This window comes from Triticum aestivum, chromosome 5A, assembly GCF_018294505.1.
Source record: "Triticum aestivum cultivar Chinese Spring chromosome 5A, IWGSC CS RefSeq v2.1, whole genome shotgun sequence".
Classification (NCBI taxonomy): domain Eukaryota; kingdom Viridiplantae; phylum Streptophyta; class Magnoliopsida; order Poales; family Poaceae; genus Triticum; species Triticum aestivum.
This window is the reverse complement of record NC_057806.1, coordinates 8,337,040-8,359,616: the sequence shown is the minus strand read 5'-3', so window position 1 is coordinate 8,359,616 and position 22,577 is coordinate 8,337,040. Positions and strand designations below refer to the sequence as shown.

The 22,577-nt window shown below is 43.2% G+C and overlaps 1 protein-coding gene, 2 non-coding genes and 1 pseudogene across 3 annotated transcripts; 2 read left to right on the top strand and 2 right to left on the bottom strand.

The window, feature by feature from the left end:
* Positions 1-778: 778 nt before the first annotated feature.
* On the bottom strand, positions 779-6,738 carry LOC123106321 (putative ankyrin repeat protein RF_0381). Its single transcript, XM_044528519.1, has 12 exons — positions 6,447-6,738; positions 6,243-6,314; positions 5,894-6,073; positions 5,669-5,803; positions 3,731-3,870; positions 3,495-3,584; positions 3,223-3,339; positions 2,449-2,601; positions 2,186-2,287; positions 1,529-1,699; positions 1,300-1,379; positions 779-1,104 (listed from the first exon to the last, which is right to left on the bottom strand). Exons 1-12 carry the CDS (start codon positions 6,499-6,501, stop codon positions 1,077-1,079), a joined length of 1,323 nt encoding a protein of 440 aa, XP_044384454.1. The 5' UTR covers positions 6,502-6,738; the 3' UTR covers positions 779-1,076.
* A 228-nt stretch (positions 6,739-6,966) lies between these two features.
* TRNAA-UGC (transfer RNA alanine (anticodon UGC)) lies at positions 6,967-7,039 on the top strand. Its single transcript has one exon. It is a non-coding gene; the product is annotated as a tRNA-Ala (tRNA).
* A 7,123-nt stretch (positions 7,040-14,162) lies between these two features.
* On the bottom strand, positions 14,163-17,268 carry LOC123101119 (L-type lectin-domain containing receptor kinase SIT2-like; annotated as a pseudogene).
* Positions 17,269-22,504: 5,236 nt separating this feature from the next.
* Positions 22,505-22,577, top strand: TRNAA-UGC (transfer RNA alanine (anticodon UGC)). The gene has a single exon. It is a non-coding gene; the product is annotated as a tRNA-Ala (tRNA).

Below are 22,577 nucleotides of genomic sequence, written 5' to 3'. Positions count from 1 at the left end.
AACAACATACCATACTCAAGTGAACCAACCTGTGGTTGGATGGTTAGAGGGATAGTAGTAGCCCCAGCCCATTAGGGTTCAAGTCCTGATGCTTACCTATCAAACGTTGGATTTTTAACACTTCCCTTTCTTTTGGAAAACATTCGATTGTGCTCTCATCCTTGCTAAGAAAATTTGCCATCCTCAAACAATATGCATTGCCATGGAAAATGCTCAATTTACAATGCTCTCCCAGCGAGCATTTTGGTTATCAAAATCCTGTTATTGCCCCCCTTTTCACCGGACGTGCTAACTCACAAATTCCACCTCAAAAGACACAAATGTATGAGTTACAAACCAATTTAAAATATGAATTTTACGGTGTACTTTATATGACATACATCTTGTATATTGTTGAGCGTATCAATGCTCAAAGTATGGGAACACATTATTTCACGGTGACAACAGATGGGAGCACAACATCGTCGCCAAAGATGGGAAGAAAAGCAGGGCAAGCAGGCTCTCTCACGACTAGTATGAAGGAGAGGCATGGGGGCGAGCAAATTGTTTTGGGTCATTAGCGCGGCGACGGTGGGAGAGGCGGTTTAGGGATCCTTGCCATTGGATCAAAGATCGTGTGGTTAAAACTCTGTCCCAGCAACAAAAAAACTTTATTTTTTATAGAAAAGTTAAAGGAAGCATTACTATATATATATCATGTAAACGTAAGGAAGGCCCAAACAAATTGCATATCATCATCACAATCATCTGCATTACCCAAGCACATCTCAACAGAAAATCCACCAAATTTCAATCCATTACCATCCACTGTCCTCTCACAAACCGGATGATGCAGTGAGAGTAGAAATGTTGTTGCATGGGCACAGCACAACTTGCCAAAAGCTGCCAGTGATAGATAACCTACTTAACTACAGCTCTGAGTTCTAGAGTCTTAAGATCGTCACCAAGATGGCACATTGAGTCATTGTTTCAAGCTAGCAAAATGCAGGCACTACTGACTAAGAGGGTCTCTAACCATCCATCTACGAAAACGCAAAAAGAAGAAGGGCTTCGGTTTCGCGACGCGCGGGCAGGCATCACTTCTTCTTCAGTTCCATCGCCTCCCTAAAAAGAACAAGTCCATCAGATCATCAAACATAACCAACCACTCAGCTAGCACAACCAGTCAGTCAATTTGACAAGGCAACCATGCTTCTGATCTAGTACATGTATGTTGCACAAACCACATATATATGGAGTGCATTTCTGTCACCTCGACGACAGGAGTGGGTAAATGGTGGGGGTCTCTTCCTTACATACCAGAACAATTTGTCCATCTCATCGTTCTCGGGGTCCAGCTCCACGCCGCCCGACAGCTCCTCGCAAGCTTTCTCATAGTCCTGGAAGAAATGGACACGGAGTTCAGATCGACGGCAGACCAGATGAAAGCAGTAGTACTTATCAGAATGCAAAAATTCTACTCTCAAACAAACAAACAAACAAAAAATGTATAAATGCTTTGGTCTCCAAAAAGAAGAAGAAAGTGCACCTTTAGCAGCATCAGAGCCTGTCCTCGGCGAAGGCGGGCCTCCGCCCACTCCGGGCACCTCCTCTTGCATCTGGTTGCATCCTCCAAAGCCTTCTGTCCGTCGCCAAGCTGAAGCCAGCAGCGGCTCCTGCTCGCGAGCATCTTGCCATCAGAAGGATCAACTTTCAGTGCCTGCGCCCAACCAAGCAGCATGCATGTGTCAACATATATACCGACTGAAGTTATAATAGCAAATTCTTCCAAGAGATAAAATAAATTTGCAAATGGATAGCAAATAAAGGGCAGACACATCATCGCAGATTAATACGGACCCGGCCACAACATCGTACTGAATCATCAAAATAACTCAGGAAGATAATATCTACTCAAAAGAGGCATGTGTTGTATGCCTGCACTTATCCAAGGCCTATGCAAGAATTAATACTTCATGTCATTTGTTTGTCATTGCAACTTCTGCAGTAATTCTCCTGTAAAATAGGTTACTCGCTGGTTTTGTGGTTTACACTTCAGACAGTAAGCTACATCCAAGGAGATGATGATGCTGATACTAGCCATTTAACAGGTTAACTTTATTAAATGTATCTGCATGTAGAACATTTCACACTTCAAACTTTTACAGATTAACTTTAAAAAATGTAGACCAGCAGAAAACTGTACCTGTGTGTAGAACTCTGATGCACTTGTGTAATCCTGCTTTTCAAATGCTTCATCCCCTTTTCGTTTCAGGTCAGACTTCCTTGTGTTAAGAACATCCTCATCCTGAGCAAATTCAGATAACTTTAGTCATACATTTGAAATTCCGATGTGTGCGACATTATATAGCAACTGACTGAGGATTTAATGCATTCAAAGGACAATAATATACATCTAAATGTTTTTCTCATTGAGGAATGGCACTTATTTTCGCCACAGTGGCATACCTGCAGCTGCATCCTCTCCAGTTTGGCATGATTAATTATCCCATCAATGCTCCAGTCTGCCACAGTTGGAATTGGGGAGGTGACAGGATATAGAAGCTCAACGTCTTCCCTTGTACCATACACAGCAGCTAACTCTATCGGGAATCTACCACACTGTCAGAGCAACAGAAGAAAGTTTATTAAGCAATACTGAAGATTCAAAAAAGAAAGACAAGGGAATGGTTCCTTGGTAATCTAAGAATCACTATGCTCGCCAATTCAACGACACGAAAAAGATGTTATAATACAAGCGTTAAAAATGCCTAACAAAGTTAGTAGTCTAGAATGCAGCTTGTACTTCTTGTTTCTATCCCAGCTATTAGTTTGGTACCGTTAAGACAGGCCAAGGAAGTATCCTATAATTTTCTGTGTGTATCTGACCACACAAAGAAAATATATGACAAATGGAAAAGGAAACATCAACAGGCATTTTTTAGGTAAAACATTAACAGGCTTGTGTTAAAAGGCAACTGATAGTAGTCAAACTAATCATATACTCCTACCACAGAGACTGAGAAACAAGTGTATCTTAACTCAAAACCAGCCCATTCAATTGATTCCCAAATGCTTTAAAACTCAAGCATATTTTTTTGTACGAAACTATACTTCACTTTCACCTTCGTTCCCATTACATACATACTTGTACTACCATATTTTGCAGAAACTATAAGTACTAGAACTACCAAGTCAATCAGCTCAAAACGTTGTTGTGTGGAAAACAAGAGACAAGGTCACCTCATCAGGACGATTTGGGTCTGCACCAGCCTCCAGCAAGCACTTAACACATTCAGTCAAGCCTTCGCTTGCAGCTCTTGCCAAGGAATTGCTGACATCATTCACATCAGCTCCAGCCTACCAAAATGTACATGCGGAAGATCAGTAGATAACCATATAGTCTCTCCATATAAATTGAAGATCAGAACAGATATGAGCAACCGTAACATCAGTAGTTACTCATAGATAAGCACATCTTGAAAGGAAAAGCAGATTAGTAGACAATTCCATACCTGAACCAATAACTTCACACAAGGCGTGGAAGCACTAAGCAATGCGGCCTTTAGAGGTGTTACTAGATTAGAAGTCACAACCTTGTTGACCTGTAAAAAACAAGACTGTCATAAACATTTGCATGCCATAGTAATGGGCTAATGGCAGGTCCTTGAGACAACTACTTTCAAGTAAAGCAAATGCAACATAAGTTGGGTCAGCAGATAGAGAAAAAAAAAGGGTACAAGCACATTACATCTGCATGGTGTTCCAACAGAACCTCCACAGTGCTCTCATGCCCTTTAACAGCAGCAAGATGGAGTGGTGTCCCGTGCTCTGAGCTGCCGTTAACGTCGGCTCCTCTAGCAAGCAGCAACTTTACTATTTCACACCTCCCTGAAGACAACAATCAGTATATGGCAAACTGGTGATCACAGTCATAATTGGCAAACAAGCCATCCTTGGCAACCAAGTTTTGAGCAGATACATCACACTAACATACAAACAAGCCATATTTCGCCAAACATGTTTTGAGCAGATAGAGCAAACCAACAAATTTACACTTAATAAGAAATCATAGCTAGGAAGAACAATAAAAGGTCTTCGCGAGCAAGTTTGAATGGCCATAATGGCACAATGCAATGCAAGATTTTTGGATAACAAGTTTCATTGGCAGCAATATTTCTGGATGAATAAGTTTCAGTGGCTAGAATAAAAATACAACAAGGTAACAGTTCATGTCATGACAGTGATGACTAAAGACCCACAAGATATATAGAAGCAAGTAATACAAACAGGCTGATGGCCACGTGTGAAGTCTTTAAAACCAGGCTATGGTTTGATAACTTGACCTATACCAAATGAAAACTGAAGATCACTCCTCCCTGAAGATCACAGTATATGGGAAACTGAAGATCACAGTTATAACGTACAAACAAAGGACTTTTGGCCAATTAAGTTTTGAGCAGACAGAGCAGACCAACAATGCTACAATTAAGAAATTGTAGGAACAACAACAGAAGGTTGTTGAACAAGTTTGAATGGCCATAATAGCACAATGTAATCTAAAATTTCCGGATGAACAAGTTTGGCTAGGATAAAAATAGCACAGTGTAACAAGTTTGTTCTGAGTTGGCTACTTGGCTTCTCTAGAAAGCAGCAACTTTACAATTTCACACCTCACTGAAGATAAAAAAAAAACAGTATATGGAAAACTGATGGCCACGATCATAATAGACGAACAAGGCGTCCCTGGCAACCAAGTTCTGAGCAGATAGATCACAGTAATATACTTTGATGCAGCCTGAAGATCACAGTGTATGAAAAAACTGAAGATCATAGTGATGATAACATACAGACAAAGGATCTTTGGCCCATTAAGTTTTAAGACAAAAAGAGCAAAACCAACAATGCTACACTTGAGAAATCATAGCTAGGAACAACAACAATAGCACAATTAATGTAATGCAACATTTTTGCATGAACAAGTTTCAACTACAACGTTTCTTGATGAATAAGTTTCAGCGGCTACAATAGAAACACGACGAGGTAACAATTGATGTCATGACAGTGACAAAGACCCACAAAATGTGTAGAAGCAAGCAACTAATATGAACAAGCTGATGGACACGTGCGAAGCGTGCATGACCAGGCTATGGTTTGATCTGTACGAAATGGAAAACCGAAGATCACACCTCCCTGAAGATCACAGTGTATGAAAAACTGAAGATCATAGTGATGATAACATGCAAACAAAGGATATGTTTGACCCATCAAGTTTGAAGACAGAAAGAGCAAAACCAACAATGCGGCAAATCAGAAAATTACAGGAACAACAACAGAAGGTTGTTTAACAAGTTTGAACGGCCACTGTAGCACAATGCATGTAATGTAAAATTTCTGGATGAACAAGCTTCAATGGCTACAGTGTTTCTTTGATTGCAATTTTTGTTGTTGTTGATGGCTTAATTACCAAGCTGACCACTTGGTAATGGCTACAGTATTTCTGGATGAACACAGTTGCTAGGATAAAAATAGCAGAGTGTAACAAAACACACATGCTCACTTGTAGAGCTCAGAATCCAGGTAATTATGGGGGAAACCCTGAACAGAAATGTGTATGACTAGAAATAAAGCAGCAAGTGTTGAAGGTAGCAAGGAAGCGTTTGTGGCAGAGTTAGTGGTGGTATGGTACCTTTCCTTGCAGCGTGATGAAGGACAGTGTCGCCGTCGTCCTCTTCCTGGTTGAGATCGGCGCCATGGTCGAGGAGGTACCTGAGGGCGGGCAGGTTGTTGCCGTCCACGGCGTGCTCCAGCGGCGTCTTCTTGCCTATCCCACCAGGTAGCGCAAGATTAGGCACATACAGTTGATTGAGCAATGCTGCTGTGTTGGATGCGAAGAAGGGAGGAGAGTGCTTACTTGGGGAGGAGTCCCACATGTTGACGTCCATCCTGACGGTCTCGACGAGGTAGCGGCAGGCGGCGAGCTTGCCCTGGCCCCCGACGGCGGCGTGGAGCGCGTTCATGCCGCGGTAGGTGGTGGCGGCCACCGTGGCCTCCTCCCCCGCCTTCCCCTTGCGGTCCAGCTTCCCGGCGATCTCTGCAACGCGGCCAAAAATCGAACGCGGAACAGATCAGTACTTGGCCGGCGGCGCGGGAGGAAGAAATAGAAACCCCCAAAAGAAAAAAGGCGCCTTTTTTTCCACCGGACGGTGCAAATCGAGGAGATGGAAGAGTCGCGGGGGGGAGGCAAGGACGGACGGACGTACCCTTGAGGCGGCGGACGTTGCCGTAGTGCGCGGCGACGAGGAAGCGCGCCTCCGGGGGCCACGTGTCCTCATCTGCATAAACAGAGAAGGAAGGAAGGAAGGAAGGGAAAAAAAACCATGAGCGATGATGCGATGCGACGACGGACGGGGTCGGCGGGCGGCGGGAGATGCAGACGGGAGACAAGGGTTGGGGCGGCGGCGTACCTTTGCCGAGGAGCTTCTCGAACATGTTGGGCAGCGGGATCTCGAGGAGGTCCATGGCCGCTCTCCCTTTTCCTCCGGCGGCGGCGGCGGGCTAGGGTTTCTCTCCTCTGTCTCTCCCTCTCGCGCGGTGCGCTCTGCTCTGCTCTGGTGGGAGGGAGGGGGAGCTCGAAATGGAACGGTGAGAGGGAGAGAAATCGGGGCGGGAAGGGGGAGGGGGAGTGGGTAGTGCGCCACTGCGCCTGCAGGTGGGAGGCGCAATGGGAGGCCGACACGCGCCCCCCCTCACCCCCGGTCTCGGTCTCACACGGCAGCGCTGCTCTGCTTTCTTTCCCTTCTCGGCGGCTGGGCTCCTGCTCTTGACCGAAAGGCCACACCTCTCGTCGCCGTGCGCTCCGTTTGAATTTTTTTGAATCCGTCCAATCGTTGGCGTTGGCATGTAGCGCCACCACACAGCTGCTGGTTTGAGATTAAGGGAGCGCTTAATGGTCATTTAGGTTCACCAGCTGTTTATGTCAGCAATGGGGATGTAGCTCAAATGGTAGAGCGCCCGCTTTGCATGCGGGAGGCACGGGGTTCGATCCCCCGCATCTCCATTTTAATTTTTTTTACTTTTCTTGAGACCTGTCAGCCTATTATTTCTCACTGAATCCGTGCTAGTGTCGCGTTTGGTGGATGACTTTTTTTTTGAGGGAACGCTTTATTTTTCATGATAATACGTGTCTCATTAATAAAATAAACATCGACGTTACAGGCCTAAAAAGATAGGATAATCCTATGTAAAAAAATCAGCGCCTGTCCCTCTCCACTTGGTGCAAGTACAATATGGGGTGCACTGTCCCCAAATATATGTATTCAACTATAAATAGAAATTAAATAAACATAACATGGTGAAGTAGGGGGGGGGGGCAGTGGCCCCCCTATTCAGCCCCATAACATAGTTGGCATTTCGTTCCACAAATTACATTATTTTCTATTTTTATTTAGGCTTGGAAGATGTTCGGGTATGTTTATTCTTGTGCTGACCTATTCTGCCACAAATTATATAACATGGATGGATGGGCAACATTTTTGACCTGGCCCACATCGCACACCGGCATACCGGTAAACAAAGTTCGACCGGCCACCACCGCCGGAATAGAATGCCGCCTATCAGCTCGCGCAAAAGGCGTCTGTCTTTTTTTTTTCTAACCTAATCGCACGAAGAATTCACGCCATACCTGGCTCGATCAATCCATGTTTTGAAGAGAGCGGCAAATAGGATTTTCCTTGCTGTTCGTCGCCTTTTAAGCGCTCGGACAGGTAGCTGGCGCCCACGCGCCGCACCTCGTTGGCCGGCCTACCATGCGCAGTAAAAGGAAAAAAGGTCTTGTGAAAAAGTGTGGTGACTTGAACTCAGGCCTTGCCGATACAAGAAAAGAACTGTTTTGCTAACCACTACAGCCGGTAAGTGCCAGTGACTACAATGAACGTGAAATCTTTACGAACCAATGTATCTGCGCTATTTTTTGGATTTGTGAATTATTCAAAAACAATTTAGAAAAGTTGATTTTTTTATGAAAAAAAGTTTATCAAATTTTGAAGCATGTTGATGAATTTTAAAAAACAGTTCGTTGATGTTTAAAAAATTTCAGCAAATTAAAAAAGGTTCATCGAATTTGAAAGAAAAATTCATCAATTTCAAAATAGTTCATCAAATCTGGAAAAAGTTCATCCATCATTTTTAAGTTCATCGGATTTGAAAAAAGTTCATCGATTCTCAAAAAGTTCATTGAATCTACAAAAATTTAATCACATTTACAATAACATCGACTTTGAAACAAAGTTCATCGACTCTAAAAAAAGTTCATCAAATCTGAAAAAAGTTCATTGGATTTGAAAAAAAAATTCATCAAATTTGATAAAAAGTTTGCCGGTTCTAAAAAAGGTTCATCAAATCTGGAAAAAGTTTATCGAAATTGAAAATGCGTTCATCAAATTTGAAAAAACTTCATTGATTTGAAAGAAGTTCATCGAAATTGTAAAAAAGTTCACCAAATTTGAAAAAGTTCATAGAATTTCAAAATAGTCCATAGAATATGATAACAGTTCATTAAATTTGAAAAAAATCATCAAATTCTAAAAAATTCTTCATCGGTTTGAAGAAAAAGTTCATTGAAAAACTTTGTGCATTTTGGAAAAAGATAAAGAAAACGAAAAGAAACCAAGAAATAAGGGAAAATTGAAATACAAATAAGAAGAGATATACAGGAAAAAGAAAAGAAAAATGAAATCTCGATTTACAGCGAACTCGAGCAAGAATAGAAAGCAGAAAAGAGGATGTTAGCCACGAGTCTGAAGGTGGCTCAGTGGTTGGTGTCTAGAGGTCGGGAGTTCGAACCGCCTATTGCTGCACCTTTTTTTTTCGAAGTTGGCAGGAAAAAAAGAACTATGGGCCGGCCCATCTAGACGCACGAGAAAGCTGCTGCGGGCGCCGATTTGCGAAAACAGAAGAATTGCCCGCCTGAATCATCCTCCATCGGCTCAGCGTAAGGGAGCGCGTCAAGTGATGCGTCTAGCCACCGTAACGTGTCGCAGGTTGGACGGATCGTTGGATATTTTTCCTGCATGCGTTTTCGGTGTTTATTTGCTTTTTTCCTAGTTTTTGCTAGGGTTTTTTTTTTGTGGGGGGAAGGGGGAGCAGTGCTTTTTCATAAGAATCACAACTTGTAATTCATGAAAGGCAAAAAGGCACATATGTGCTTTTGTCAGACGGTTGCGCTTCAGCAAGATACTTTATGTTGACATCATGTCTTTTTTTAGATAATTATATTTCACTATTATGTTCTTTGCCCTTCAATACCTCTTACGACAAAGTTATTAAAAGTCTTATGCTTCATAAACAAAACATAATCTCTTTTGCTTTTTCTATTTGTATCAATATTTGTCCATCCATGATCCTTTTAATGTGTTACAGAAAACAATTTGGTTCCCATGGGCACGCATGGATGCATACGAGATATTGAAAAATGAAAACAAATCCACCGGCAGCCATACTATCGAATAAATCGTTGAAGCTGCTCTATTTGCATCACTAGGGACGTTTTCCTAGCAAACGTGTTGGTTGCCGTTAGATCTTCCTGTGCGAATCACGGTGCAAGGCTTGTACAACTTCAGCTTTTCTAACACGTTCGCTATAGACAACGTCCCGGAAGAAGTCGCATACTTTTTTCTCTTCAAAAAATATGTGTGTTGTGGGGGTCACGAACTCACGACGTCCTGCGCGAGCAGCAGCTTGCTTGTTACTTGGACTGAAGAAGTTTTGGGAACACATATGCTTAAATAGCTTTATGTATTTGAAGTTAAATTCATTTTTCATTAAAAAATCCAAAAATACTATTTTTTTCATTTTTAAAAGAACATATATCCCTATTATTAAAGTATTTTTTAGAACTTGGTGTGCGCATTTTCATTACAGAAAGCATTGCAGTTTCTTTTTGTTTAAAACCATGACATTTTTTGTCTTCCAACACATGGTAATTCTTAGGTCTTTTGTAATGCCCCCATGACAACCTTTGGAAATTTTTATTACTCATTCATGGCAATTTTGGTTAATTTTACTTTCTCACATGGCATTTTTATTATTAAAATTATGTCTTTTTAATAATTGTAACATGGTATCTTTATTATTAAGTGGATGGCTATTTTATTACTAATAGAATACCATTTTTATTATTAAGCAGATGTCAGTTTTATTATTAACAGAGTGACAATTTTTATTATTGGGAGCATGTCATTTTATTATTATTGATGTCTGGCTTTTATTATTATTAAGAGGATTTAACACTGGTGGAAAAACAGGCTTCCGTCCAGCCCCATAAGTCGCGAAGCTGTAGGAACCGCGACTAATGGGACCTTTAGTCGCGGTTCTGGAGGTGAACCGCGACCAAAGGCCTGGGCCCAGGGCGCTCGGTGGCCAGCTGGCGCACGTGAGGGTCTTTAGTCGCGGTTGGCCAGGACAACCGCGACTAAAGGCCTTCGGGCACCTTTAGTCACGGTTTGCCAGGCCAACCGCAACTAAAGCCCCTCCCCTATATATACCCATCCAGGCCAACCGCAACTAAAGCCCCTCCCCTATATATTATTTGTATTTTTAGAATTTTGAATTGAATTAGTTTTATTTTTCTGAATTTTTTGATATATTATTTGTATTTTTAACATTTTGAATTGAATTAGTTTTATTTTTCTTAATTTTTTGATATATTATTTGTATTTTTAGAATTTTGAATTGAATTAGTTTTATTTTTCTGAATTTTTTGATATATTATTTGTATTTTTAGAATTTTGAATTGAATTAGTTTTATTTTTCTGAATTTTTTGATATATTATTTGTATTTTTAACATTTTGAATTGAATTAGTTTTATTTTTCTTAATTTTTTGATATATTATTTGTATTTTTAGAATTTTGAATTGAATTAGTTTTTTTTCTGAATTTTTTGATATAATATTTGTGTTTTTAACATATTGAATTGAATTAGTTATATTTTTCTGAATTTTTTGATATATTATTTGTATTTTTAAGATTTTCAAAAAGAAAAAGTATTTGAAAAATACCTTCAGTCGCGGTTGGCCTGCCCAACCGCGACTAAAGGTGGTTGCGCGCGGAAACGAAAAACCCGCCAAAAAAGTCCTTTAGTCGCGGGTCGCCTCCCCAACCGCGACTAAAGGTTACCCTTTAGTCGCGGGTCGCCTCCCCAACCGCGACTAAAGGTTTCCCTTTAGTTGCGGGTCGCCTCCCCAACCGCGACTAAAGGCCCTTTAGTCGCGGGTCGCCTCCCCAACCGCGACTAAAGGGGGGGGGGGCTATAAATACAACCGCCCGACCCGTCGCCTCCATTTCTCTGCTCGTTCTCTGCCGCGCCGAAGGCATGCCGCCCTCGCCCTCGACGCCGCCCGCCGTCGACCTCGCCCTCGACGCCGCCCGCCGTCGCCCGCGCCCTCGACGCCGCCCGCCGTCGCCCGCCGCCCCCTCTCGCCCACGTACGGCGCCCGTCGCCCCCTTTCGCCCTAGTACGCCGCCCGCCGGCCTCCCTCGCCCACCGCGCCGCCTCGCTGCCCTCAACGCCGGCGGCCGGCCTCGCCGCCCTCAACGCCGCCCCCCAATCCATCCTCGGGCCGCCGGCCTCGCCGCCCTCAACTGCTCTACAGAGCGATGATCGAGAGAGAGAGAGAGAGAGCAGAGAGAGAGAGAGAGCAGAGAGCAGAGAGAGAGAGAGAGAGAGCAGAGAGAGAGAGAGAGAGAGAGGGAGAGAATTTTTTAACTAGTTAATTAACAAAAAAAGGTTTAGCGGGGGGGGGGGGGCTAAAACCCTAAACCTGTGGCGGCCTTTAGTCGCGGTTGGCCAGAAGAACCGCGACTAAAGGTCCTCCGCCCCGACGGCCGCCTGGCGCCCACGTGGACGGGCCGTTAGTCGCGGTTCTTAAGCAGCCGCGACTAAAGGTGGGGGGCTTTAGTCGCGCTTATTTGGTCGCGGTTGCGCAACCGCGACTAATGGCAGTTGCGAACCGCGACCAAAGGCCTTTTTTCCACCAGTGTAAATTAGAGAAATGGTTGTTTTATAAGTAGCATGACAATTTTCATATTTCAGATCATGGCAATTATAAATGTATGCTTACAAGAAAGTGTATATTTGTTTTGTTCATGGCATCTTAGAAAACAGTAAACTGAGCCCCTGGGACAATCAAGGTTAAGCTTTTTGCGTGTTGGCGATTTTCATGATTTATGCCATGATTAATTTCTGCAATCAGACTCTCCTCTTTACCGCTGCAGTCGGCCGGTTGGTTCATTATGGGCCTGTAATTAAAATCATTTTTATGGGGAGATCATGCAGAAATCCGGAGATATATATGAACTCCACAACATTTAGATACATTAAAAGCTTGTAGCCAGTCCTTCACAATTGGCAGGAAGACCATACGTTGCCGCTACTGGCCTTATGGTTGAAGCTCCTCGTACCTGCACAATTGGCAGGCAGGTGCCATCACGGGAAGCATCGGAATTGGTTTGGGCGCTCGGGTCATGGCCATTGGTGTTGTCCACTCATCCACTGCAAATTGATGTCAAATCCCATCCTCCACGCTAATCAGACAACCAGGTTTCACGTTCATAAAACTTTGTTTCTTCCCATCTGTAACTGTAAGACTGTAACTTACCTCTTATAATAGTTCATGGAATCCGTTACTTGGAGTGATCCAGATGCCAATTAAATTTTTGTATGATTAGGCAGAGGAGATATTCGTGGAGAAAACAGATGTGCAGGTTTGAAGGATCTTTCTAAGAATTCTGCAGTGGCGAAATAATTGGATGTTCAGTGAAGACAATGACTGTATGCTCTCTTCAGTTTTAATACCATCATGTCATCATCCTCAATTCCTCATATATACTGTAGTTGTGTTCTACGCTTCTGTTTGCTAGTGCTATTTTCATTTTTACTACTCCCTCCGTTCATTATTATAAGACGTTTTGGACAGCTAGCTTTGAACTGTTTTGGGCACTGTCTGAATTGTCTAAAACGTCTTATAAAAGTGAACAGAGGAAGTATGTGAAAGGAACTTGCTAGCAAACGTCTAGAAGAATTATCTTAATGATCATGTGTCGGTGCTGCATACAAGAAGTTGACTCTATGAGTTTTGATTTATGCAGCTGACTTGCACTTGCTCCAAGCACTTGGAAACAGTACACTGTCAGGACTGGTTATTAGTGCAGGATTGTCGTCCTCACAAATGTGCCATTCGAAATCCCTCTGACCCATATCAAATTTCTATCCATGCTAATTACTATGGTTGTATTCCTCATGCTAATCACTAAGATGTGTGGCAAATAACTAGACAAATTAAGACACATGTGATTTGAAAGAAAAATGATGCTCCTGGCCCAGTCATTATCGTACCATACATATGGATCCTTTGATCCTCAAGTGATGCAGCATTAAATTTTTATTCATGCACGCCATATGTTTTCTAGCCACAGTGAAAATTGAGGATCCGATAGTGCGTACATTGTGTCACGGTGTATGTCCTGCTAATTATCCAGCTTCTAAAATGTAATTGAAATGCATTGACTTTTCTTTGGTTTTCCATCGTTATATGATTGAGCGATCTCGGTGTTTGTTCATTTTGTGCTCTCGGTGGGGGTCCATATGTATGTTAGCCTATATGAGGCGACAATTGAGTAAACGTTGACAACAAAGGTGTGTGTGAACTCTTGGGTCCACTGTCCACTCGTAGAAGTGTTATGGATGGGTAAATTGACCTTTTCATATACTCTATTACTTGGTTGCCTTCACTTCAAATCATCCGATCTTCAACTATAGAGTTCATCTATATGTGGCACTATAATTTGAACTCTGTATACTCTCAGGATTTGTACAAATCACGCAAATTTAATTTATATGTCTTGTGTCTTCCTGTATATGGGAACTACTTATCCATCATATAACAATAGACTAGCACGAAAAGAGGCCCATAACCAACCCAGCACAACAGAAAGCAGATAAGTATTGGTCAATTATAATTCATAACTTGCACTAAAAAATACTCAAAATTTTATAATACCACCGCTACTTTAACTATAAGAAAAATGGCTATTTGTATCAAACCCTAACATTAAACATTAAAAATAGACGGGCGCAGCAACACGCGCCATCGGTGATCTAGTTTTATTGGCAGGACTGGATATGTCATCTACCACCTGACAGGCCTGTGATGCTGTTCGCTGCCGACGGAGGCGCTTCAAGAACCTGATCCACGTCCGTGACCGCGAGGTATCCGGGCTCGAACTCCGGCAAAGGCAGGTCTCCGTTGAGGTACCGCATGACGAGGCGCATTCCGGGCCTCGCCGCCGGCAAGGGATGCGAGCATAGCAGCCCCAGCTTGAGCACCAGCTCGGCCTCGTCGGCCATGAAGTCGTCCAGCCTTGGGTCGACAGCGTCGATAATCTGGCCGGAGCAGCCCTCCCACATGTCTCTCACCCACTGGACAAGCACCAGCAGCTCGCCGCGGGCGTTGAGCCCCATCGGCCGGCTCCCGCAGGCCACCTCGAAGACGAAGGCGCCGAAGGCGAACACGTCGGTGGCCTCGGTCGCCTTGCCGAACCTCATGAGCTCAGGGGCGAGGTAGCCCCTCGTGCCGGCCACGTGGGTGGTGTGCGCGTCCGTGCCGTGGTCATGCAGCCAGCCTCGCGAGGCCGAAGTCACCCAAGCGGCCATTCATGTCGCCGTCGAGGAGGACGTTACTGGCCTTGACGTCCCGGTGCATGATGACCTGCTCCCAGTCCTCGTGGAGGTACAAGAGCCCGAACGCGACGCCCTTGATGATGCAAAGCCTCTGCGTCCATGAGAGCGTCGTATGAGCGTGCAGGTAGCTGTCCAAGCTGCCGTTGGGCATGCGCTCGTAGATCAGGAGCAGCTCACTAGTAGAAAATGGAGTTTTAAAACCGGTTCGTAAGGGCCATTAGTGCCGGTTCCATAACCGACATTAAAGGGTGGGCACTAAAGGCCCCCCCCCCCTTTAGTACCGGTTCGACACGAACCGGCGCTAAAGTGCCACCATGTGGCGTGAGCTCGCGCCCTGGTATGGGACCTTTAGTACCGGTTGGTGTGACCAACGGTACTAAAGGTTTTTTTTTAATTTGTTTTTTTGAAAATTTTGGAAAAAAATTTGATTATTTTTTGATTTTTAATTTTTTTGAATTATTTGATGATTTAGTCTCTAATCACCTCTCTTAACTGCTCAAGTGTGGATCACTCATTCCAAACCGCCTAACTTTCCGTTCGGTCACCCATCCTCTCACTCCCCCAGGCTAAGTACGCTTAACTTTGGAGTTCTATTCCCCTACAATCCAAGTCTGCACTTGTTGTTTTCCTGACAAATGTAAGTTGTCAATCCTATTAACCCTCAGCAGTTTAGCTTGTCACATGTTTCACCGTTTGAGTTTGAAATTATTATTCTAAAAAATAGTAATTATTTAGTAACACTAATATTTCTTGAATAAGTTTGACCAGATTTGATCAAAATTCAAAAAATTGAAATAATTATTTAGTAACACTAATATTCTTGAATAATTATGTAGTAACATTAATACTTTTTGAATAAGTAGTTTGACCAGATTTAACCAAATTTTTTTAGAAAAACGGAAATTTAACCATATCTTTTTTTTATTTTTGAAATTTGAGGATTCTAAAAAATTGCAAACAGGCCGTAGGCGGTCTCCATCGGATGCGGATTTTTGTGTTGAATTTTTTGATATATTATACGTTTTTTTCCGACATCATATGCAAAAGTTATAGCCGTTTTACATTTTCCCTACACTTTTTAAAAAAACATGTCCAAAATTAAGTTTTCAAATTTTCCTAACTAGTAGATGTAGTAATATAACTACCTCTCGAAGGATTTTAATTTTTGAAGTTTTTATTAATTTCTTTTGATTTTTTCAAAACTGAAATGGCGATACACGGGGGAGGGGGGCAGAGTTTGAAAATTGGCCCTTTTAGTGTGGGTTCGTGGCATGAACCCACACTAAAGGCTTGTCCCCTTTAGTGTGGGTTCGTGGCACGGATCGATACTACAGGTTAGACCTATAGTACCGGTTTGTGTCACAAACCGGTACTAAAGGGGCCCGTGAGGACCCGGTCTGACGCCAGCCTGCCACTACCCCTTTAGTACCGGTTCGTGGCACGAACCGGTACTAATGCATATGGTGTCTTTAGTGCCGGACCAACTTCAAACCCACACAAATGTGTCTCACATTATACTTTTTTCTACTAGTGGCTCGTCCTTGTGCCGGCAATAGCCGATGAGGCGGACGAGGTTCCGGTGTCGCAGCCGGCCAAGGATGATGATCTCCGCTGTGAACTGGGCCAGCCCCTGCCTCGACTCCGAGGAGATCCGCTTCACCGCCACCCGCACACCGGAGCCGACGGGGGCTCCACCGTAGACCCGCCCAAAGCCACCTTTCCCAAGGATTTGATTGTCGTGGAAGCCATTCGTTGCTCGACGGAGGTCGTTGAACGCGAATCGGCGTGGACCGAGCTCGGCCTCCCAGTCTTGGTTCCACTCTGAGTTCCTGATCCTGCACCACCGTCGAAGAAGAAGCCAAGCTGCTATACCTGCGAGTATGGCAACCAAAGATACTACTACAGGCAGCCATGTGACGAGTTTTTTCTTGTCATGGGCTTCTTGTACTCTGGAACTGTCTGATTGCTGCAGCACCAGCGGTAAGTTGAGTGGTTTGGCCGATTCAGACATGCTAAAGCTCCACCCAAGAACCTGATGAGTGCCCATCGCATCACCGGAAGCGGCGGAGAAGCCGGCGTATGCCATGGTGGGAACCCCTGCCTTTGACTTGGTGCCATTGTTCAGGACCTTGGCAAGGTCGACGGAGCCGTAAGTGAGAAACGCTGCAAAGGGCTTATCCATGGGAACTGGAGCAAGCCGGACCTCGACCAGCCCGAAAGAGTAGTAGTCCACCCACACCTGCATCAGGTTTCCATTGGAAAGCCTCAACGGATTAAAGATGCCGCTGCCGCTGTAGGCCGCGGTTGAAGATCCAGCGGACGTCACGTTGTTGAGATCAATCCCGACGTGGTTGTCGTCTATGTCTCGCAACTCCTTGTTGGCTACGGTGTCGAGCTCTATGGCGAAGAAACGATTTGCACTTTCTGTGTACTCGTACGGAGTGCTAAGGCCCAAGTATTCTCCCGGCCAGGCATCAGATAGCGGGGCCAAGGAGATGACGAACGCCATCCCGTCGCCTGAATAGCCTGAGTCGCTGGGTGTGATGGCCATCCCAAACGGAACTGACAAACGGATATGTGGATTACATTCTGTCCATGTTGGCCGGGCAACCGAGATAACGAGGCTTCGACCGCCCATCTTGGATGCACGCGTACTACACCACAAGTTAGACTCTGTAGATCACGGCATGATAGGCTAGTCAAGGCGCCAGGTCGCTTCCCGAGCAGCTTCCCAGAAGGGAAGCTGCACGTAACACTATGAGCTATGGTGTTCCTTTCATCTCTCAATCTTAGATACAAGTAAAGTTTTCAGCGTCACGACGAGGATTAGATCTGAGGTTCGTGGGCAGGAAGAAGAAGAAGAAGAAGAAGAAGAAGAAGGCAGGAAGGAGGAGGAGAAATGCTACAACTGCATTGCCCGGATACTTGAGAAAGCGCGTGTATCCAGCTAGATACTGCCCCGATACAGCCCAATAAGTTGGGACCTCCCAATTGGCGCTGCAGGCACCAGGTCGCTAAACTGCCGCTCACGCAGCCGTCTCGCGTGGGCCGGCCCAGCAAGCGAAGCTGGTCGGTCGCTCCTCCTTCCCTTCGCTAGTCGTTCGGTCGATCGTTCCCTTCGCTCGCGCAGATGACCGTCGTGCGATCGCTTGACTGTCTAGAGTTCAAACCAGTGGCCGGTTGACTTTGGGGAACAAATATAGATCTAAAAAAAATACAAATTTGAAAACGGTTCATGAATTAAGTTCACAAATTGGAAAATGTACATGGATTTGAAAAAGTTCATTGATTTCACGAAACTGAAAAAAAAATCACAAACTTAAAAACATAATTGATTTGGGGAAAAAAGTTCATCAAAAAATGAAAAATTCAGGAATTTGAAAAAACGTTCGTCGATTTTGACAAAAGTTCATCATTTTTGGGAAAAATAGAAAAAAAGTCATTGAATTTTTAAAAAAGTTCCTCTATTTGGAAAAAATGTTCATGAATTTAGATATTTTTTTCATTTTTGAACAAAAAAGTTCACAAATTTTTTTAAAAAAATCATCAATTTTGAAAACAAAGTTCATTGATTTGAAAAAAGTTCATGGATTTTGAAAAAAAAAACTCAAGAATTTTGAAAAGAGTTCATTGATTTGGAAAAGAAGTTCATCGATTTTGACTAAAAGGTTCATTCAATTTAGCAACAGAAGGAATAAAAAACGAAGAAAACCGTTTGTAAATAAATGAAAAAAAAGATAAATAATAAATAAAACAGAAATAGATGTACAAGAAAGAGTATATAACTCAGCACATACGTGAGGAAGGTGGGGTGGTTAGTGCAACCTACGATCGACCAGGAAGTCTCGTGTATTTGAAGTATTTGTCCAGCACAACCATGATTCGTAAAAAAGCCGACACCGGAAATTGTTCAATAAAGTCCATACTCAGTCTATGCCAAGTTTCAGATGGTATGGGAAGTGGCTGGAGCAGTCCTGGCTGTTTGCCATGTTCACCTTCTGCCTGTTGACACACCTAGTGTTGCACAACTTGTTTTAACCCAGGTCAGGAGAACATATCCATCACCTTGTGGTATGTGGCCAAGACGCCTGAGTGGCCGCAGTTTTTCTACGTTTGTACGGTTTGCAGTGACACGTCGAATTCCATCTTCAGATACTGATCTATGGAAAAGGGATACACAAACATGTTTTGCAAAATGGATATTATTGTCTCACACCTTTTTCTTTACATCTGACAACGAATGATTGAACTTCTAAAAATTTAAATGTAAAGATATCTTACTTTACATCATGTCATTCAGATAATGTACTTTATGATGTTCTTTGGCCTTCAAAATGTATTGCGACAAAGTTGTCAGAAGTTCTATGCTTCATAACCAACACATAATCTACTTTGCTTGTTCCATTTGCATCAAGATTGTTCTCGTATGTACCTCTTATCGCGTTACAGGAAAAAAAGGCACCAGTTGGAATGTGTCGGCACAGACTAGTTATCAAAACTATAAATTCTCAAAAAAAATAATTAACCATCACAAGGTTTGACCACACGACCTCCGGCATAGATAATGAGGACTAGTGATTACAGAGCTGCGCAAGCCTATAGGAACCAAAACAAATGCAGATCCAGACATTTCCTTTTTATTTTATTTTCTTTTCTTTTTTGTGAAACTTTTGTTCGAAATTCCAGAAATTTTTCTCAAACCTGAAGTTTGTTGACAAATTTTAAAAAAGTTCATGTTTTCATTCTTTCACAAATTTCAAAAAATGCTCATGTTTTTAGAACTTGTTCATATTTTACAAAACAATTCAACAACATCATTTTTTTCTTTTTCCGGAAAATGTTCAGGATTTGAAAAAATGCTAATTTTTATGAAAGAAATCCGATTTTTTTGTAAAATGAATGTTTAATGAAACGTGAACTCTTTTCACTCAAAACATTTTCGAAAAATGTGAACATTTTTAAAAATTACAAAGAGTATTTTTGAATATATGTACATTTTTAAAACATGAACATGTTTTGAAACTCTCAATAAAATTTGAAAACGCGAACAATTTTTGAGAACAGGAACATTTTTGGAAACACCAGAACAAATTTGAATACGTTTGAAAATGTGCGAAGAATATTAGAAAATGTGTGATTGCTTGATAACTGGATGCAACGTGCGTCATATAGGTTTTGCCCTTAAGAGTGGCCATAGTGGGAGTAATTTAGCTTTTTTTAAGAAACAATTGTAGTTTTGTTCATATTCATTACAATTACAGATGCACCGATTTGCTTCTAAGATCCAAAAAAACATAGTAATTCCCATAACTAGAAATTAGATAAAATCTCTTGAAAACACTTTCTTTGCGGTATCAATCTGTGCTAGAAGAAATACTCCAAAAACTTTGGTAGAGGCTGCAATTGGACAAGAGTATGGATGTTGTCACTCTTTCACCCGCATGAACAATACCAATTAATAATTGTTTTTGAAAGTGCCTTTAGTCGCCCATCCAAAAAGATGTAACGCCGTGATCGATGAATGTACTTGGCTGGTGATGATCCCCAAGAAGTGTAGACCTTTGAATCATGGTAACTTCATCATGGTGTCTATGAAAGATTTCACCTCCACAAAAAATTAAACCAACAAAAAAGCTTGACACACCAACATACTCTCACCAAATCGGAATAATCGGATCTGCGAGGACAGAAAGCTCACTGTATGCCAAACTTCAGATGGCATATGTCGTCTCACACACACTGCCCCTTGAGTTTCATCCAACAATGTATATGCATGAATGGCCTGCCCATGACCCATGTAGTATATCATGGCAGCGCATGCAGAATATACAACATGTGGAGCAACACTGAGTGAATGAATGAATTAACCAATATGTAGAGCAAGAAGCAATACTTAAGATCTTGATGGTTGACGAGCCCAATGGACACATTGTCTCCACTCGGTGAATCGCACAATAAAACTTCATGACATAGTTACAGATGATGTACCATTAATGTGATATGGCCTTCACATTGCGTTCATGGATGACATGCATGTTGTAGGGCCTGAAGATCTTTCGCTCATGAAACGAAAGCATGCACGCACTGCCAGAAGATCGAGCCCCTTCACTTTCTGCCTACAAAGTCCGCAACTATGGCCAGCCACGCATCGCACAACAACTCATTGTCAATCACCGAGTACCCTTCCATCGAACTACTTTAGGAAAGAACAAAAATTCAATAAAAAAAACTAATGGCATTTGGCCGAACACCTGTCGGGCATGGTGTCCAATATGGACGTCATCGATAGGGGACTAAGGCTACTTGGCTGCAGAGGGATCCTGGGTGGACAACGGTGTTGTCCAAGGCAAGTAGGTGTGTTGGTGGGGGTTGGATACGTCTGAGGATACCTAGGTGGCGGTCAGAGAGGTACAACGGCGGCATCAGACAAGAAGGGTGCGGATGCAGAACAAGGAAGGAATAGGGGCGAAGTGACAGAAAAGTATGCCGGAGGGAGATTTGAGTGGACCGGGGATTTCGAAGTCCTACATGACGGCGGTCCAGACTCCCACAAAACCTCGCGTGAGGTTCCGTCATGTGATTTGGTTATATATGGCAACAACAATCAGCTATAGACTCGCTGATGATTTTATATTTTCGGTCATCCGGCATGGCCAATGAAGAACTGTTGCATACATACAAGAAGTTTACAGTTTTTGTTTTTGAGATTCTACAGTAAAAAAAAAATTACACAGCCTAAGGGAAAATGTTTACTGATATTGCAAACGTATAGAAAAATATGGCGTAGAGAAAAAAATATACTACGAGGGGATGGCCTAGGTCTAAGATTTTAGTAGGATCGGACGACGGTTTTTTTCTCAAACCGTGAGAGTCGGTGCCCGGCGGTCTGGATCTAGTGACGCTGCTCACGTGCGTGTGCATGCATGAGGATCGCCGCCGAACAATCAGGGCGCCCAGGAAATTTCCTTCCTTGCGCGCCGGTCTATGTGAAAATACTTGGTACATGCGACAAATCCACGAGGATGGATGGATGGATGGCAATCAAATGGGGCAGCATCTTTGACCTGACCCACGTTGCACAACGGCATGCCGGTCAACAAGGTCGACCACCACCGCCGCCCCGGGCATGCTAGAATGCCGCCTACCACTAGTCCACTACCAGCTGGACGAGACTTGTCTGCTCCCTTCCCGTGTGCCCATCCATACTCCCGCATATGTGGCTTAATTTGATTGAATAAAATAAGGCCTGGTCCCACCTCCTTAAAATTAGGGGGGAGATGATTAGATTAGAAAGGAAAAGAGAAAAAAGACAGCCGTAGGATGAAGTGAGAGTATGGATGGAAGCATGGAGAAGGAGCAGGCAAGCCGGATCTCTACCAGCTCGCGCAAAGGCTCCTATCTAACCTAATCGCACGAACAATTCCTGGCTTTGATGCACTAGAAGTCACGCCGCACCTGGCTCGACCAATCCACGGTTTGGATTTCCGGTGAAGTTCCATACCACCTCCAACGGGATCGGTTTTCACTATCAATTTGAAAATAACAGACCAAACACAAACATCATCAGTAACTAGGTGGATTATAACAGGACCGGGTTTCACTATCAAATGTCCGCACGGCATTGGCAGCTCCATTTGAATGTTTCTGAACCCATCCATACGTTGGTGTGACATCCATCTACTTGTCTGGCTGGATTGCTCGGCTGGTTCCTCGGATTACCATATATTAGCTGGAATTAAGTAATAAGTAATAATTAGTGAAGAGCAAAAGACAGTATTGATAATCATGGGGATGTAGCTCAAATGGTAGAGCGCCCGCTTTGCATGCGGGAGGCACGGGGTTCGATCCCCCGCATCTCCA

Bases quoted from the DNA above. Each gene is read 5' to 3' on its own strand.
- LOC123106321 (XM_044528519.1), bottom strand. From the start codon at position 6,501: ATGGACCTCCTCGAGATCCCGCTGCCCAACATGTTCGAGAAGCTCCTC. The intron at 1,700-2,185 runs GTACAGTTTTCT...GGTTGGGCGCAG, and splicing joins CATCAGAGTTCTACACACAG to GCACTGAAAGTTGATCCTTC. The intron at 1,380-1,528 runs GTGCACTTTCTT...CATTTCTTCCAG, and splicing joins AGGCTCTGATGCTGCTAAAG to GACTATGAGAAAGCTTGCGA.